This window comes from Centruroides vittatus, unplaced genomic scaffold (assembly GCF_030686945.1).
Source record: "Centruroides vittatus isolate TY-2023 unplaced genomic scaffold, ASM3068694v2 contig_301, whole genome shotgun sequence".
NCBI lineage: Eukaryota > Metazoa > Arthropoda > Arachnida > Scorpiones > Buthidae > Centruroides > Centruroides vittatus.
The window spans coordinates 4,368,317-4,386,336 of record NW_027121927.1 but is presented as its reverse complement, the minus strand read 5'-3'; the positions used below and the strand labels follow the sequence as shown (position 1 = coordinate 4,386,336).

The window sequence follows — 18,020 nt, the reverse complement described above, 5'->3', positions numbered from 1 at the left end:
CAAAAAATAATAAATTTTAAAACGTGAAGTTTAAATCAGGAAATGATTGATAAGAAATATTCTTATTAATTGCTCTTGGCCAATTTTTCTCGGTAAAAACACTCTTTGTTAAAATCTTTTTGCTCTTGGCAATGTTCTATACAGTGCAAAGAAAATTTGATTAGCTTATCATTTTACAGAAAAACCTGAATTCTAAACCGAAAAAAAGGAAAAAAAAGCAAAAAATAACATTTCTGTCAAGTGATAAGAACATTGGGGATTGCTAAGAACCAGAAAGAAAATGATCCATTTATTTTTTATCTACCTCCTTATAAAAATAAAATATATAAAATATCCACAATAAAATATCTTAGAAATTTAAAATATATATTTTATAAATTTTAAAAGAAAAATTAAAGTTTTCTTAAATCTTTAAATTATCCAAAATGTAATTTCCGAGTTAAGTAAAATATTTACAAATGTTAAGGAGAATTTAAGCTTATAAATTTTTTAGAACATAGAACTTTTTTTAGATTTCCTTACTTTCTGCTTAACTACTTTCATCTATCTTGTAAATATAAACTGCAATTTTTTTTAATTTTTAACGAAAATTTATAATAATTTTTAGTGATGAATATAAAAGATTAAAATTGAGATAAAATATTATATAGCATCTTCCTTAAATTAATAGTTGTAATATGATGAATAACATAAAAGAGAAAGAGTAAGTATGAAAATAATGAATAATATATATGCTATTTTTGAAAAAATGGAAATAATATTTATTTATCGTTTTTATTCTTAGAAATTTTATTAAACTCATATAAATTTAATATATTTAGTGAATTTTATAAATATATCTTGTGAGATTGAAGAGACGACATCTTAAGCTACATAATGTAGCCTACTGTACATCAAATATATATATATATTTTTAAAGGTTATTTGACGTAATAAGTGAGTATTTCTCTAGATTTATATTGTGTCAATCAAACACTATACAAACAGACAAACGTATATACACGTAGATATATATACATATGTAGCTATACAAGTAAATACAAACATATACATATACAAGACCTAAGGGAAATGAGATAGGTCCCGATTAATTAAATTTACGGAGCGTAGTCCCAACTGAAAGACAAGAATGTATGAATAAAATCAATAATAGATATCTTTATCAAAGTAGCTAATTTACAACATTTTAGTGTCATTTTATTTTCCACAAAAGATTAAATTTTGGGGACCCTATGTCTGTGGTCAAGAAGAACTCTTAACCCGGAGGGCCACAAACATAACTTAGATAAAAAGGACATTCTAATCTGTGTGAATACCCATATATAGCTCTTAAAAGGTGTCCTGTTGGTCCTCTTTTATCTAAATCCACAAGAACACACACAAATATATATATATTACGTACTGTACGTAAAAGATACATGACGTTTAATATAATTTTTTACAAAAATTAAGTAAAAAATATAGGCCTAGGTTTTATTGTAAAACTAAAACATTTTTGGTTTTCAATTATTTATTAATGTATATATGAAAGTATATATGCAGTATATACATATACATTACATACCGAAAATGCATTTTCGAAGAAACTATGCGCATTTTAAAACGTTATTCCACAATTTCGATTATTACAAATACTAATTTTAATCAATTACTTTAATGATATAAACTATTATTTTATTAAGAAAACTTATATATATATATAAATAATAAATATAATATAAAAAAATAAAAAATTAATATATATTTATATATTTTTTATTATTTAAATTGCATAAAATTCTTATTTCTTAGAGGATATATCCATTATCTCAATTCGATTGTATGAACACTCAATTTCCAAGAGTAGCAGCAGCAAAATATTATTTCCTAATTGAAAATCTATTAAAATAACCTTCAGAATTAATTTCAACAATATCTAGAATAATATTAGAGTTATTTGCTTAAATTTCTCAGAAATAAATATAGAAATCGCATCACTTTATCGCGTAAATTCATCGAAATAGAGCAACATTTAATAGAATTCTCCCTTTGTTCAAATTATTCTTGGCATTTACAGCTTAATAATTTCAAACAATTTGTAATTATTTTGTCATTTTACAAAACTTAATTAAAATTCCTTCATTTAATTAATAATTAAGAGAATATAGACAATTATTCTAAATTACAGTGCATAATCTTTAAAATATGAGATGAATTTGTATTGTTACAATAATATATACTTTTATTACGTCAATTCGACATAAATTCTGCATTTTTATACTGAGAAAGAGATGTAAATATCGACTTAAGATTGACGTAAATGTGTAAAATATTGTAATAAAACGAGTATGCTATGTTATGGTAAACCCTCGCGAATCTTATGGTAAATTTTTAATAAAAATATATTTTTATTAATGTTTTCAAAATAGTTAATTATTCATTTAATAAATATATGTACCTGGAACGATCCTGTAAATTTTGGATCTTCATTTGCATCATTTTCGATTTTAGATGGTTCCACAACGATCATAAATCCTGTAAACTTCTGTACACTGTATTGAGTTCTATAACCTTGAAGACTGACTAAAAAGATAGTAAAAAAATTTAAGTTATTTGTAGGTATTAAATAAAATTAGTTTTTTTTTAATTAAAAATTTTGTCTAATAAATTTATTTTACTTATAAACTTATTTTGAAAATGTAATTTATAAATGAAATAGTTTCAAAATGTAAAGTTAATACTGTACTTAAAAATGGCGATAAAAATGTTAATTTACATAATTAAAACAAATAAATTTGCAATTTTATTATAGAGAACATCAATAATTCAATTTTCGTTTTACTTAAGAGATTTTTAGATTATAAACATATCCAACATCACCTAAAACACAGCAGCAGCATCCAGAAAAAAACATCCATAAATATTGCTCTGGACATAAGTTATGTCCACTTTAACTTGGAAAATAAACTTATTTATAATTTTATTTCATTGTTCTTATTTATAAGATTTTTTTTACATTAGAAACAGTAAAATCATGTTGAAAGTCATAAGTGTTGCTCTGGACATATATTACACTTTTAATATGAAGAGCACTAATAAAAAATTCGTCTCGCTTCTTATTCTTGAGATTGTCTTAGATTATAAACACAAACACCGTCTTAAAAAAATCCACAAAAGCTACTCTTAACGGGGAGAAAACTAATAAATAATTTTATGTCATTGTTCGTATTTAAGAGGTGTTATTTACATTATAAACACAGACATCACCTAAAAAGTCCACAAGTGTTGCTCAGGATATAAATTATTTTTTTAACATGGAGAAAACAAACAACTTATTGTTCTTATAATGATTTTTTTAGATTATATAAACATAAAATAGCATCTAAAACTCCGACATCGCTCTTTTATCATAGAAGAGCATTAATAAATAATTTCACTTCTCTGTTCTTATTTATGAGACTTTTTAGATTATAAGCACAAACATCATCTAAAATATCTACAACAGTTATTCTAGACATTTATAAAAAAAATAAATATATATCTAGAAAATCTAGAAATTTTCAGGAAAACAATGCTTTTACTGGCGTATAACATTTATTACGAAGAAAATAAAGTAAATTATTTTTGTTTTATTACTTGCTTTACATTACGCTACAACAATTTACGAATAACATTTTCATGTTGTTCAAGCATAAAATGTTGAATAAATATCATTTCAAATATTACTTTATCTGCTATTTTTTACAATTTAATGCCTTTATTAAAATAATAGCATGGAATTTTCTTGGATTTTTTGGATTTTTTTCATAAAAGACTTTTGTCAGAAGATTCTAAAGCACTAATAGTTTTTTATATTGAAAAAATTATATGATAAAGTTAGTCAGAAAGTCGAACAATGGTATTTAATAGGAATCGATCGAAGTAGATTCTTCCTGTTACAGACCACAACGTATCTTTGATTATAGAATTGAAAAGGGGATGGAGTAACAAAAAAATACCATAACATTCAAGTCAATAAAAATAAATGTTGCTTTATAAACTTCTAAAACAAAAAATAAACTTTAAAAACTAATAAATCAATACAATTTTGTGTTTTTATAAATATTTTCATAGTTAAAGTGATGGTGAAAGAATTTTGTTTAAAAATTAATTAAATTGGTGTTTATTTTTTAAAAAGTAATTAATTTATAAACATATTCTTAAAATTATATATCAAGCAAGAATTTAATCTATTAATTTTTCATCAACATGCAGAAAATTTTGCTTAATTTTTAACAATAGGCATTAAAATTAGCTTCATAATTTCCAACAATAAGGAAGAAATTTAGCTTATTAATTTCCAACAAAGACAAAATTTGGCTTACTAATTAATTAATTTACAACAATAAACAAAGAATTTCGCTTAATTTTCTAATATATATTAGAAAAAAATAATAATAAAATTAAATATTTTATTCAAATTATTTTAAAAATTCAATTAATTCAATGATATAATTTACGATCTAAATACCGAAAAAAATTACTTTGTAGTTTTAGATCATATTAAATAACATCAATTCCTTTTATAAAAATCCGCCAAAAACATCTTTTCCTTTACGCTTAAACAATTTTTAAATATAAAAAACACTTTTAAAACAAAATACATAACAGAAAATAGAATTAAAAAGCATTTTAGATTGACTTTCTAAAAAACATATTCTACCTCGTTTCACTTATTCTAATCAATCTAATTATATTTAATTAATTTTTACAAAGAATAATCATATTTTAATATGCAAGTTCCCTAAAAAAAAGAAGAAGAGACTTTTATTAATAATGGGTACAATAAATTTCTTTAATGTTTTAGCTGTTCTTTCAATCATAAATTTCATCAAGAACATATGAAAAGAAATTTTTAGAGTGTAATATTAAACAACGCTTTATTCCAGAATGATGAGCAAAACCAGAATTAAATTTGGATGAACTTTAAAAAAATCAAATCAAATAAATAAAAAAAAACCTAAAGAAAGATTTACTTTCACAATATCTTTCGACTTTTATTGCATGCTTGCATGGTTTTTGATGACTTCAAAGACATGTATTTATCGTCAAGATAAACGATCTTGTCAGAGAAAAAGTTATTTATATCTTCTAAAAAAACATCTAATCCACTCTAAAAAAACATAAAAAAGTGTACAAGTAATACATTTTATTTACATCTTTTACTTTAAAATGATTTTACGCTTGTTCCTTCCATTCTACAATGTGAACTGAAAGCAAATCGCATCATTTAAGTCTTTTTTTTTCTAAAAAATTTACGATAGATTCTTTAAAAATGTTAAAAGTGCATATTTAAATACTATGAAAAATGTTTTTTTTTAAATAATTGTTTAAAAGCAATCGTCTTTTTTATGTTAGTAAAATGATATATGACAGTTAATAATAGGAGATAGAAAAATAAAAATTAAATTAAATATAATCCGATTATTTTTCAATTAATTTTAATAATGTTTTTAGAGAAAAATTAGGTTTTTTTACTATTTTTTTTGTGTTTTAAAAGATAAAAACAGAGAAAACATAACTCTAATAGCGTCCATTTCATTGTGTTTATAAAAAATTTAATAAATTCTAAAAAAATTTAAATAAATAAAACACTTTAAATTTAAATATCTAAAAATATTATTTTTGTATACTTTTGTCAATGTTTGTAGAAGAAATTTTAAATTTTTTGTTTAGTGTTTTAGATCAAATCGAGGAATCTATAAAAAAAACAAGGTTTATTATTATTTATATTTTAATATAAATACATTTTTATTCATTCTAAAAAAAACCTAAAATATTATATTTTTAAATGAATAGATATTTTAATTTGTAAAATATTCTAAAAGTTCGTAAATATTTGCAAATAACAACTTTGTCTACTCCTTTTAGAAATTTTGGAATATATTAAGTTTTTTAGATGCTTCTCTGCTTTATTAGTATTTTAAAGCCATCTTTAATGCTTTTAGAATATATTTGATTTTTTTTTTTTAAATTTTTAATTAGAAAATAAAATAGGAAACAGTTTTCTAAATGTATGCAATATAAGCACATTAATTTCTTTAATTATTTTTAAAAAATTGATTTTAAAAATCAGATTTTTGTATAAATTTTTATATAATTCTAAAATATTAACATCAATTTGAAGGTTTAAATCTTTAAAATCTGTATATTTTAGTAATGTTATTAGAATTTTTGAATTGAAAAAACTTCAAAAATATACAATTTTTATCACTCTTATTTCATTACTTTAAAAAAAACAATTAATTTAAAAATAAATCAAATTTTTTTATTAGTTCTAAAAGTTGATATTTTATAATCGTTATGTAAATAATTTAGATTTTTTTAAAATATAAAAGGCAAAAAAAGTACGGAGAAAATAATTTTAACCGCGCTAATTTTAAAATCTCATTCAAAAACAAGTGTTTAAAAATTCAGATTTTTGTATAATTTATTTTATTAACTCTAAAAAATATTTAAATAAAGATTATTTTTAAAATCCATAAATTTGTAAAGGAAAATGTTACAATTTAAAAAAAATTTTTGAAGTGTTTAAATCTTCAAAAGTAGCAATTTTATACATTTTCTTCTCTGTTATAAATCTACTCGAAGTGTGATAATGTCATTTTTATAGCACAATATAATCTTCTTTTTTCAAATAAATCTATCTCAAATTTGGTATTTTTTGAGTTACATTTTTTGAAATATTGATGTCTTTAGGCGATCTGTTGAATTACTCGATTATTGATATTGTATCAACATTGATATATTACTTTCAAAAAATATTTTTAAAAAAAATCGCTAAAAATATTCCAAAAATTAAGTTTTAATTAGACATTTTAATAGTTTTTAAATATATAATTTTTATACGCTTTTTTAAAAAAAATATTTAATAAAAACTAATAAAATCGCCCTATAAACACATTAGATTCACTATCAGATTATTTTATAATTTAAGAAAAAAGAATTTTTTAGAAAATTGTTCAATAAATGTTCTCAATGAACAGCTTAAAATATATTAAAAATAACTACTTTAAATACAAATATCGAAATACAAAATTCAGATTAAACTTAGTAATGAGAGGTTTACAAATAAAATGATGTAATTTCTATAATAATAATAATAATAATAATAATAATAATAATAATAATAAAGGATGATTTGAATTTTTTGAAATATTTAAACCAGAGAAACGTGACATTAATTATATAAAATTTTAATGATTAAAATTGAATAAATTTTAATGGTAAAATATTTCTAAAAACGTTATTTTCATTCTTTACAAGCTATAAAAAATGTTTAAAAAATTAGTAAAATTTTAATTTAAAAAATTGATTAAATGAGTTATATTACGCTTCATTCTTTGAATTTATAAATTAATTTAATTACTCTAAAAATTCGATTAATTCTTCAAAAAAAATTTAAAGGCATTAAATTTTAAGATATATAAATACATTTTTTTTCCTTCAATAAAATTTGCTTTATTACAAATTGTAAAAAGTAAATTTTTTTTTAAACAGTAAATTTTGTACCGAATTCCATAAAATTTAATTAATTATATTTTATTTATTAATTAAATTCTTTATAAAAAATAGCGATGATAATTAATTTCTTTTTCTCCCAAAACTTTCTAAATTATTTTCACTTCTTTAAAATATTTGTCATTAAAAATACAAACGGTAAGAATTAAAATTATTTAAAATTTTCTAAAGAAGAGATATTGAATATAACCTATTATTAAATAAAATCAATAAAATTTAAAGTAAAATAAATTACTATAAAAATAATAAATAATAATTTTTTTTAAAATTTTAAACATTTTAAAAATTCAATTTTAAAATTAAATGCATGTTTTAAACTGAATTTTTTGATTTTTGTATTTTTACTTGCAATTATAAAATACATTAAAATACAACTTTAATTTTTAGTTATATTTTATGAAGTATTTATAATTATTTTTAATTTTATATTTTAAAAAATGCTTATTAATTTTATTATAAATTTTGTATTAGTTTCTAGCGATTATAATAATATTAATTTTATAAATCTGAATTCCAAAAACAATTTAAAGAAATTATTTTTAGATTCTACTTTCAAATAAATCAATTAAATCAATGATAAAGTATTTCCAAATTGACTTTTCTAGACGATGCTCTCATTGACTATTGGGAATAAATCTAAATTTGACTCAATCTGTTACCAATTTTATAGATCTTTAGAAAGATAATGGATTTAAATAATATTTCAACTGACAATTTCGAATGTTTAAAATCGTTTAGAGTGAATTATATTATGTTATAACACTTCATTAAAATTCTATTTTGATATATTTTAAAAATATGTTACTGAACAATTTTCACTCAAAATTTTTATTATATTAACTTTACATAAACAGGAAAAATTAACTTTCTACCGACGTACAAACAGACGAATGCACCGAAATTCTATTACGAAGAAGTTCATAACGCGATTTATCATTGATTACATTGTTCGAGTGATGATATTTTAAATATTTTTATATTTGTTTTAATGATATTTTAATATAATAAATAAGTTATACGTGTATAATAAAAGTAGAAACAATTAATAAAGATTTAAACTCTGTTTACAGAAGCATAAGAACAGATGTATAGTGGATTAAAGTAATTGAAGCGTATGGAAGTCAATGATGGTCAATAAATATAAAAAAAGTTAAATATCAAGCGGCAGATAACAAGAAAGATGTTTACAATTTGAAAGGATAATACGTCAGGATCGATTTCAATTATCTTGTAGAGAAAATAAAAAGAAAAATATATAAAACTTTAAAAATTCGAAAATACTTATAGTTTAAGACTTAAAATTTATTCTATTATTATTTTTACTGAAAAATAAATTTTGCTAAAAAATAAAATATATTTTGATATTGTATTTTATTAAAAAATACGATAAAAAATACAATAATTTTATAAAATACAACTTTATAAAATACAATAAAATAGAATATTTTGATATTACATTTAAAAAATACAATACAATTTTTGTAAATAATATAAACTATAATAAACATTAAAAAATTTACTGTTTATTATAAATATTTTAATTTAATTTTTTTTAATTTCAAATATTTTTAGCTAGATTTTAAATATTTAAAAATACTACGACTTTCGAAAAAGATCCATTTAGTATTCTTATGAATAAATAAATAAAGGAAAAAAAATTCAAAATGTAATGCTATAAATGGAATTATTTAGAAGAAAAAAAATTACGAAAAAGCAGTTTAAATCTAACAAAATAAGGAAAAATGTATACAGTAGTAGTTTTTTTCAGAAGGGAATTACAATAGAAAGTTATAAATAATTTTAGAAGGCATTCGTATACGAGAAAATATATCAGACTTAAGAGCTAGTGAAGAAGAAAAGTATGGTTTTAGATAGCGACTTTTTTGATTTAAACTTTAAAAAATTGAATAATACATGAGTAAGTCTATTCAATTATTCAGTAAATTTTTTTCGTATCGTAAAGTAGTCTCCGAAAAATTATTAAACAATCAAGTAACTTTTAAAGTAATTAATACCTTCAAAATTAAACTAAAAAATCCAGATCATTAATTTAAAACGACTTTGTTAGATTATTCCTAATTTTTTACATAAAAATTATACTATTAAAAATATTCGAAATGTTTAAAATGGAATGTCTATATGTATGTACGCCCGTCAGAAAATTTGACGTAATTCATTTACGTTTTGTTACTGTTTTATTCCATGATATTTAAATCAAATTACGTGATGTCACCAAATTTGATGACGTTATCTAATTTATTATAATTATATAATGGAGGTGACAGTAAAAGGGTTTGATTAAATATTAAACTTTCGAAGAAAATATACGATATTGAATTTTTAAATTTTAACTTCAATCTTTTAGTTTAAAAAAGAAAACTTGTGAGAAAAAATATATATAAAAAACGGACACGTAAACACTCAAAGTAAATGGGAAAATACTTTATAAAATCATCTAAAAACTCTCTTTTACATTAAGTTTTGGAAACTTTACACACATTGATGCAAAACATTAATTATAATTTACTAATAAATTGCCAAACGGGTAATTAATTCGTGATGCGTACTATTAAAACTGTCTTCAGAAATTTTAATTTAATGAAAAATTTATTATATTTTCTAAATAAAATTCACTAAAATAATCAATTATCACTTCCATAAAATTCTTTTTTACACAGAACCAGAAGTATAATAATTTAAATATTTTCATCAAATTTTAATATATTGAAGTAACGTTAAAAATGAGTCATTGTGTTATAGAATCTTGGATATTTTTAATCTAAAAGTTACAGTTTTAATGATTTTACAAGAAAAAAAAACAATTAATCAAATAAACTTAAACTATAAAATTGAATTAAAAAATATTGGCAGTCCTCCGTAAAATACAAACGATAAAATAATTTTATGTAGATCACATATGTATATTTCTTAACAATGATTGGCTAAGTTTTTTTTAAAATTAAAATCTCCGTCCAAACAAACGTAATTTTGTAAAAAGACATAATTTATTGAATATTTTAAATTATTATTATTATCTCGAATATTTTGCAAAGGAGTTTCTATATTCATGAATATATTTTTAATTAAACTTCTCTATTATTCTCTACAATTTCCTTTATTTACTGTTTGATGTTTATTTACTTAATTAAATTCAAAGATCTTGATTAAAAATATATTTAAAAAGCTCCTAATTATTAAATGTTATTTAAAAATAAAATAATATAAAATTTTCACAAATAAAAAATAAAAATGTAATAATAATAATTCGTTCAGATGAACTTTTGTTTCGTTTATTTTCAAATTAAATTGAATTTTTTAAAAGTTTCTCTTTTGAATAAACTCCCGGGAAAACACAAAAGGTTCGTTATAATTCACGTATTTACACTGTAACATTTGCATATTTGTAAAAAGAAAATCTTGTAATTTTAGGTAATAAGAAACATTTCTTGCAGCTTATTCATAAAATATGCAAATTTATATTCTTTATCAAATTTACATGCTTTATGGCTTCCGATGCAAATATGATGAAGATATTAAGAAGTCAACGTGGCGTAGATTTAATATTCTTACGCAAGGATTCGGGTCCGATTCTCTCAGGAGATTACTGTTTTTTTTTATTCACCTAGCGGCAATTTTGATATCTTCGTAATTAAAAGAGAATTAATGAAAAAATAGCGGAAAAAATTATTTTAATTTGAAGAATTTAGCTAATTTTCATACAGAATTTACGTAAAAATAAAGGTTTGCCAAAATGAATTAATTAAGAGTATTTTAAAAATGAATGAAGGTAAGACATTCCAACTTTTTTTTTTTTTAAAACAACATTATAATTACGAAGAAATAACAAACAAATTTATAAAAAGAAAGAAAGATATGAAATTAGACAGGCTATCTAATAGTTGTACATTTATATATCTTTAAATTAATTCATCAAAATGGCAATTATATATTATCTGAGTACAAAAATAATAGCTGCTAATTAGTGAGTAAATAGTAAAACATTAATTATGTAATATCATTTATCCATAACGTTAGGCAACATAATATTCCATGGATTTTAAGAAAATTCGATTAAAAATTCAAAATTACTTTTATTTCATTAAAGAAAAAATATTTAATAAACAAAATATTGGAAATTGTTTTATTAACGTTATATTTAATGAAGGAATTTTTTCTTCGCGAACTAATGAAATTATTACTTTCTTAATAAAAGTTAGATGAGAGGAAGTAAAGTATGTATTCATCTAGAATCAAATCATTTACTTTAAGTTATTCTTTGCAATTTTAAGTTTATTATACAAAGACTTATTGTTAATTTTTACACTTTTAAAAAAAAATTTCTTTTCATTGTGTTTCTACTTAGAGAAGTTTTCCTCTATCTTGAATAAAGGAAAACTTTTTTAATTTATGAAATATCTGAATTTTTATCAAGTGAGAGAATGGAGTTGAAATATAATATATTTTCAATCTAATTTGCATAATTAATGGATTTTATTTAAAACGATCATTCATAAATTGTAATTCAGAAAAATTTCGTAATTTAAAGAAAAATGAAGTGAAATTTAAAAAAAAATTAATGATTTGATTGAATAAGTACTTTTTCATGTACAGTATATTAATTTAATTAAAAATCTTCAGTAAAATTTCTACTACTTATACATTTATAAATGTATAAGTAGTAGAATGAAAGTTTAATGTATAAAAATCTGTAATCAAATGATAATGCTGGATTCATTAACATGGCTAATTAAATATACAGATATGGAATTTGGACTAATGGTCGACGATTAAGTTGTCATTTTGTGTTAAATTTAATAATGATAATTAAAAGTATATTCTGAAAAAAGACCATGTCTGGTACACATATTAAGTCGGCTAAGCGCTTCGGAGGGCTTAGTGGTCCTCATTTGGCACGGCAAGTGATCGGTATGGTTACTTCTAAATTAATTAGTCCGATAGCGCGCATCAACACGGTAAGCAGAAGCTGTGGGTTCGAATACCATTCAGGTTCGATGTTTTCTTCCAGAATATTTTAAATAATAAATTAATTTAATTCTAATATTTAATTTAATACAACGTGGCGGCTTCATCGCATACCTATAGATATTACATAATTTGACTAAATGTTTGACTATCTAAATTTGTGAATCCGGCGTTATCATTTGACAATTTTTATAGAATATTCAAATGATCAAGCCTGAATTATATTATTATATTAAAAAATTTTAAATTGCAGATATCGCACAATGGAATTTACATCATTCCGATTCCGACGTTCATCAGTCACGCTATGAATTTATGGCTCTTCTAAGACTTATTTTCAAAAAATAGCAATGATCATATACATTTAAATGACTTGCTATAAGGTTTTAATTACTCTGAAAATAAATACGAATTTTTATATTTTATTATTAAAATATTTCAATTTGAGATGACAAAGTATGTTTAATTAAATGAAATAAGGATATTGAAATTGTTTGAAGCATGTCTCACATTTTTAATAAAAATGTTTTGATTATATATAATACAGATTAGTAGTAATTAATTTAATGCCGTTTAGGAATATGTGCATTTCTGAAAGATATGTTATTATAATAAAGAACAATACGAATTACACGCCTCACTCGAGGTATACTCATTGAACAAAATCCACGTGCCAACTTCATACTTCCGTTAAAAACGCGGGAACATAAAACAAAAAGAAACTATGGGAAAGGTTCTCATTTCCGAAAGATGGTGATCATATGCGCAGATATACCATTATATATCGTCACATTTATGAACTAAAGTCTAAAAAACTCATCGCATTTCATCAAGGTTTTTCATTAGTTCAGCATTTATAAGGAAACAATGTTTTGATGGAGAAAGACAAGGTTTTTGGATTAAAAGAACGAAGATTTATTATGAAAATTAATAAGAAAAGCATTAACATCAATGTTATTTTTACGCCTAAAGAAACAAGATCTTATGCTCGTAGTTTTGGAGAACCGAAACCACTGAAGAATTGATTTTTTTAATAATACTAAAACCTTTCAAAAAAAGAAACCGAGTTTACCAGTTTGCCTAGGGCTCGTATATAGGCACTGATCAAAATGAAAGTTCTTTAAATTAATCTTTAATGTTGAAGATGTAATCCAATTCTGGATGAAGAATCCAAGATCCGACATCGTGGATTCTTCAATTTGATCTCATTTTTCAATAGAATAAGCATTTGAAAGATATTGATCCTATTGAATTTAAATCAAAAGAACTAAAAATACTATTTAAAAATATTTTTTTTAAATTTTTGTAGAGTAAAATGACTTTTAATTTCACATAAAATATATGTTTATAAACACATCAAAGAGTAAATATTTTTTTTTAAAATAAAACGTAAAAATCCAGATAAATTAATGTATAAAAATCCGATTAATATTGTTAACGTTAAATGTTAAATTAAATTAAAAAAATAAAATAAAGAAAATTAATTTATTTTATTTAACACGAAAAGTAAGTTTATTTAACGGACCAAATAATAAATTAATTAAACTATTTGATACGGAAACAAAGGGATTAAATAGGATTAAAACTTGTATCTCTCTCTATACATTTATTTTATTAAAAAGAAACTTTTTTGTTAAAATTAATTAAAAATTAAATTAATTCGATATTTATTTTAATGAATTTTTTAATGTGCAGAATATAATCACTTGTAAGTTTTTAGTATCGTCGAATGTTTTTAGAAGAAGAACACGATAGACATAAAATAAATATGTTTATCACTTATAATGTTGAGATAGTAGAAGTGAGTGCTTCATATATCACTTGTTCTGATGCGGAAAGCAGTAAAGTGGATTTTACTGATGGTAAGGATCGATGTCATCATGATCAATTTTCTTCGTAATTGAAGAAGAAAGAAACTACTATATTTCTAATGGTGTATATATATATTTCTTTTATTTATTTCTGTATAAATATTTATATACTATTAAATCTCTAATCATGAGAATTGTCTTTTATGAAGAAAATGGACACATTGTTCTCTTCATTCAGGATTTACTTTGAGGAAGCACACGTGTTTCCCTTAATAAAATATTAAAGACGTGTTGTTGGAAGGCTTCCAGTAAAAATAATTAATACTGAGATAAATTAAGATTAAATTTAATATTATTATTTCGTTACTATTATATTTTAAGGCTATAACGTCTTTCAGTCTTATCGTACGTGGAGACCCATTTTCAGATTTCAGTTTTTAACATTAAAATACAATATTTAACTAATTTTTCAATAAAATTCTTATTCAAATTTGCGGTCTATTAATAAATATGCACTTCAACAACATGACCTCATCAGTTTACATTTTTTAGGCTGTTCTATTATAAATTAATATATTTAAACTTATCCTACAAGATGTTATAGCCTTAAAGGATAATAGTAACGAAATAATTAATAACGGTAAATAGAAGGGCTAGAAGCATGCAATTTAATATTAAATTTAATAGTTGGCTTGCGTTTTTGCCATAGAATATTGGTATTTTGTGATTTTCTGCGTTTAATTTACAAATAATAATGTATTCTTTTTTATATAATGCTGAATATCTTTTCTATAAATTTATATGTAAAGTAGTTTAATGGAAATTTTGATAGCCTATTTACTAAATTAATTAAATAGATTACTGAAAAAAGGGAATGAGTCACAAAAATGCAAATTCTCACAATTAAAAAAAGTTCTTCAAATGGATCCTGTATAGCAATAGAATCCTACTTTTTAATATAAGTTCAAGACATGGGCGTTCTCAGAGAAGGGCAATAGAGCAGTTGTCCCTCCATGGAATCGAGTAAAGCATTCCACAAATTATTAAAAGTGGTTATGTAACCATACATCCTCGACCACGAGACGTTTTGATGCAACACTATATTCTATAATCTACTTATTGAAAAAAACTCACCAAAAATTAAATAATTAAATAATAATTTATTGATGTACTTATTTGTCTGCAAGCATTGCCTCCGCTGGAAATTTTCTGCGGTCGCATATAGTTGAGGATATAGCGATGCATCATTTATATCAAGAAAAATTATCAGGTAGTCAGTTATGATTTCATTAAATTAAATACAATTAGCACTTACAAGGGGAGGTCACGACATGGTCATAACAGATTTCAGCAATATTATTTTTGTGGATAAGCCCTGATATGAATCTTTATTAAGTAAACGTTTACAGGAAAATGGAAGTTAAAAAATTCCGAGTGACTTACGTTTAAAATTTTCGTACTGTACTGTATTACGTAATTCGAACCGTTTTATGTAAATAAATGTAAATTACACGAATTTATACAAAATCTATTTATTTTCTATTAAAAATGTGCATTTCTTTACTTTCCCGTCTGTTATAGGCCTATATAACAGAGAGAAAATATGACGATCGGTCAAAAAATGACCCCCGAAGTTTTTTTGTTTTTTTTTTAATTTTTGGTCTTAGAGGACCTCGAAATGTCGACAAATGCAAAAATAAAATTCGGAAGTTTTTCTGGTATGTATGGATGTTAGTGATTCTGTATGTATGGATTTTGTTCACTCTGAAGCTTAATAACTCTCGTACATTTTATCGAAAATTTCTGAAAGTTTGCAGGCATATTTGTGTATTAGGGAGATTGATGCGATTAAATTTTGGTGATTAAAGGTCAACGGGTGAGGGATAAAGGGGGTCGTGTATATCTCCCGTCGGGTCAGACTTAATGACGATTTTACTTGTTATTAGCATTTACAATTTTTTTAAATAAAACCCATCCCTACCTTGAAAACTAAGCTTTTGCCATTTTATAATAGTTCAGAATATAACAAATTTTTAAAATAAAAATTATAACAGATGGCGCCACCAAATGTTGCCGGAAAAGTTAAGCAACTCGTTGCTGGATTTTTTTTCTTTTGAAAATTTATTTCGGAATTGTCTGTTTAAATAAACTTTAAATAAAATAAATAAATAATAAATTAATTATTTTATAGTATATGATTTTGTTATTATTAAGGTATATTTTTTTACGTTTATACTGTCTGCTTGTTTTATTAGCTATGAAAAGAGAATATATTTATGATATAAACCATAAGAATAAGAAGTGACATTGAAAGATGATTGTTTACCATCACATATAACAATTCAATATGATATTGAGAATTGGTAATAACTAATAATTTTTCGAATTTATTTAATTGCTTAAAATTTCAAATTTTTACCATATTTTTGCATTCCTAAATGTAAAATACTGTAGACTACTTTAAATTTATTCTTAATAGACAGCAATTCCGAAACGAATTTCCAAAGAAAGAAAATGCAGCTTTTTAAATAGGAAATAAATAGCTTTTTCTATAAACCAGTATAATTTACAATTACTTTATGTAAAAATTGCATTGATTTCAAGAAAAATGCTTAGTCCCCAAGGATCGAACTAGCTATCTCGAAAAGATGAGTCAGGAACCGGTATGCTTCTATCGAACCGCATGGTCTTTGGTATGTCCTGCAAAACTTACTCATGTTGCTCGGAATTTTTTTTTTTCATTTCGATTTTCTTAAACATTTCAGAAGCGTGCTTTCTCCCTTTGTTCAATAAAGGAGTCAAAATTTCTCCACGCAAGTAATATAATTGAAATTTGTGATAACCATGTGGTGACCTCCACTTGTTAGCTCGTTTTTGCACCAAATATTATTTGTGTACTCAGAATATATGCTTATCAATGACCAAAAGCTTGTTAAAACACTCCCTCGAACATTTGTAAGGATTTCCTGTAACATGCAGTAGTTTCATCTGATTCTTGCAGTCAAGATGTTTAAGTATTTTTGCCTTTGTGTTTTTTCTACATTTCCGGTTACGTTCCTCGTGTCTTTGTCCTTTTCTCCTCTTTCTATTATGACTTTTTTCTCATCCGAAATCGACATCTTTGATACTGAAAGTTCAAAAATAAAAAAACATGGATCACAGTAGCAAAATGTAAATTAGACAGTTTGCTAATATGCAATGTAAAGTGTAAAAAAGACGCACATAACGACATCTAAAATCTAATTTTTTCCTTTGGTGCAAAAACGAGTTAAGTATGAATAGAATCCATTTTCACACTATAATACACGATCTGTACATAAAGGAGATTCCTTCTACGGCTGCTTATGCTTCTTTTCACGAAAAACGTTAGATCTGCTATGTAAATGTCATGTAACGTTCAAACTATGCATTACGTCAAAACTGTCGCTTATTCCCTTTTTGCAATAATCAGTTCATTTTTTTTAAAATAAAAATAAAAGCGTAGGGCAGAAATGCCTAATATAGATATAGGCAATGGGATCTTTTTTATTTTTCCATTAGACATTTATTTTTTCATTTATCTCTTATCAATATGATAAGATATAATTGGAAAAATGAATGTCTAAGAAGTATTTCAAATAAGGCATAAGTCTTTGATGCATTGTTTCCATTTTTGAAGTGTTTTGAGTATGACTGACTTTGAAAGTT

At 23.0% G+C, this 18,020-nt stretch overlaps 1 protein-coding gene across 1 annotated transcript in view; it reads right to left on the bottom strand.

The window, feature by feature from the left end:
* Window positions 1–18,020, bottom strand: part of LOC136972788 (spondin-1-like) — a 77,588-nt gene that overhangs the window by 21,360 nt on the left and 38,208 nt on the right. The window contains exon 2 of the mRNA XM_067267432.1: window positions 2,438–2,562. Coding sequence (XP_067123533.1) covers window positions 2,438–2,562 — 125 coding nt within the window. The remainder of the gene's footprint in view (window positions 1–2,437; window positions 2,563–18,020) is intronic.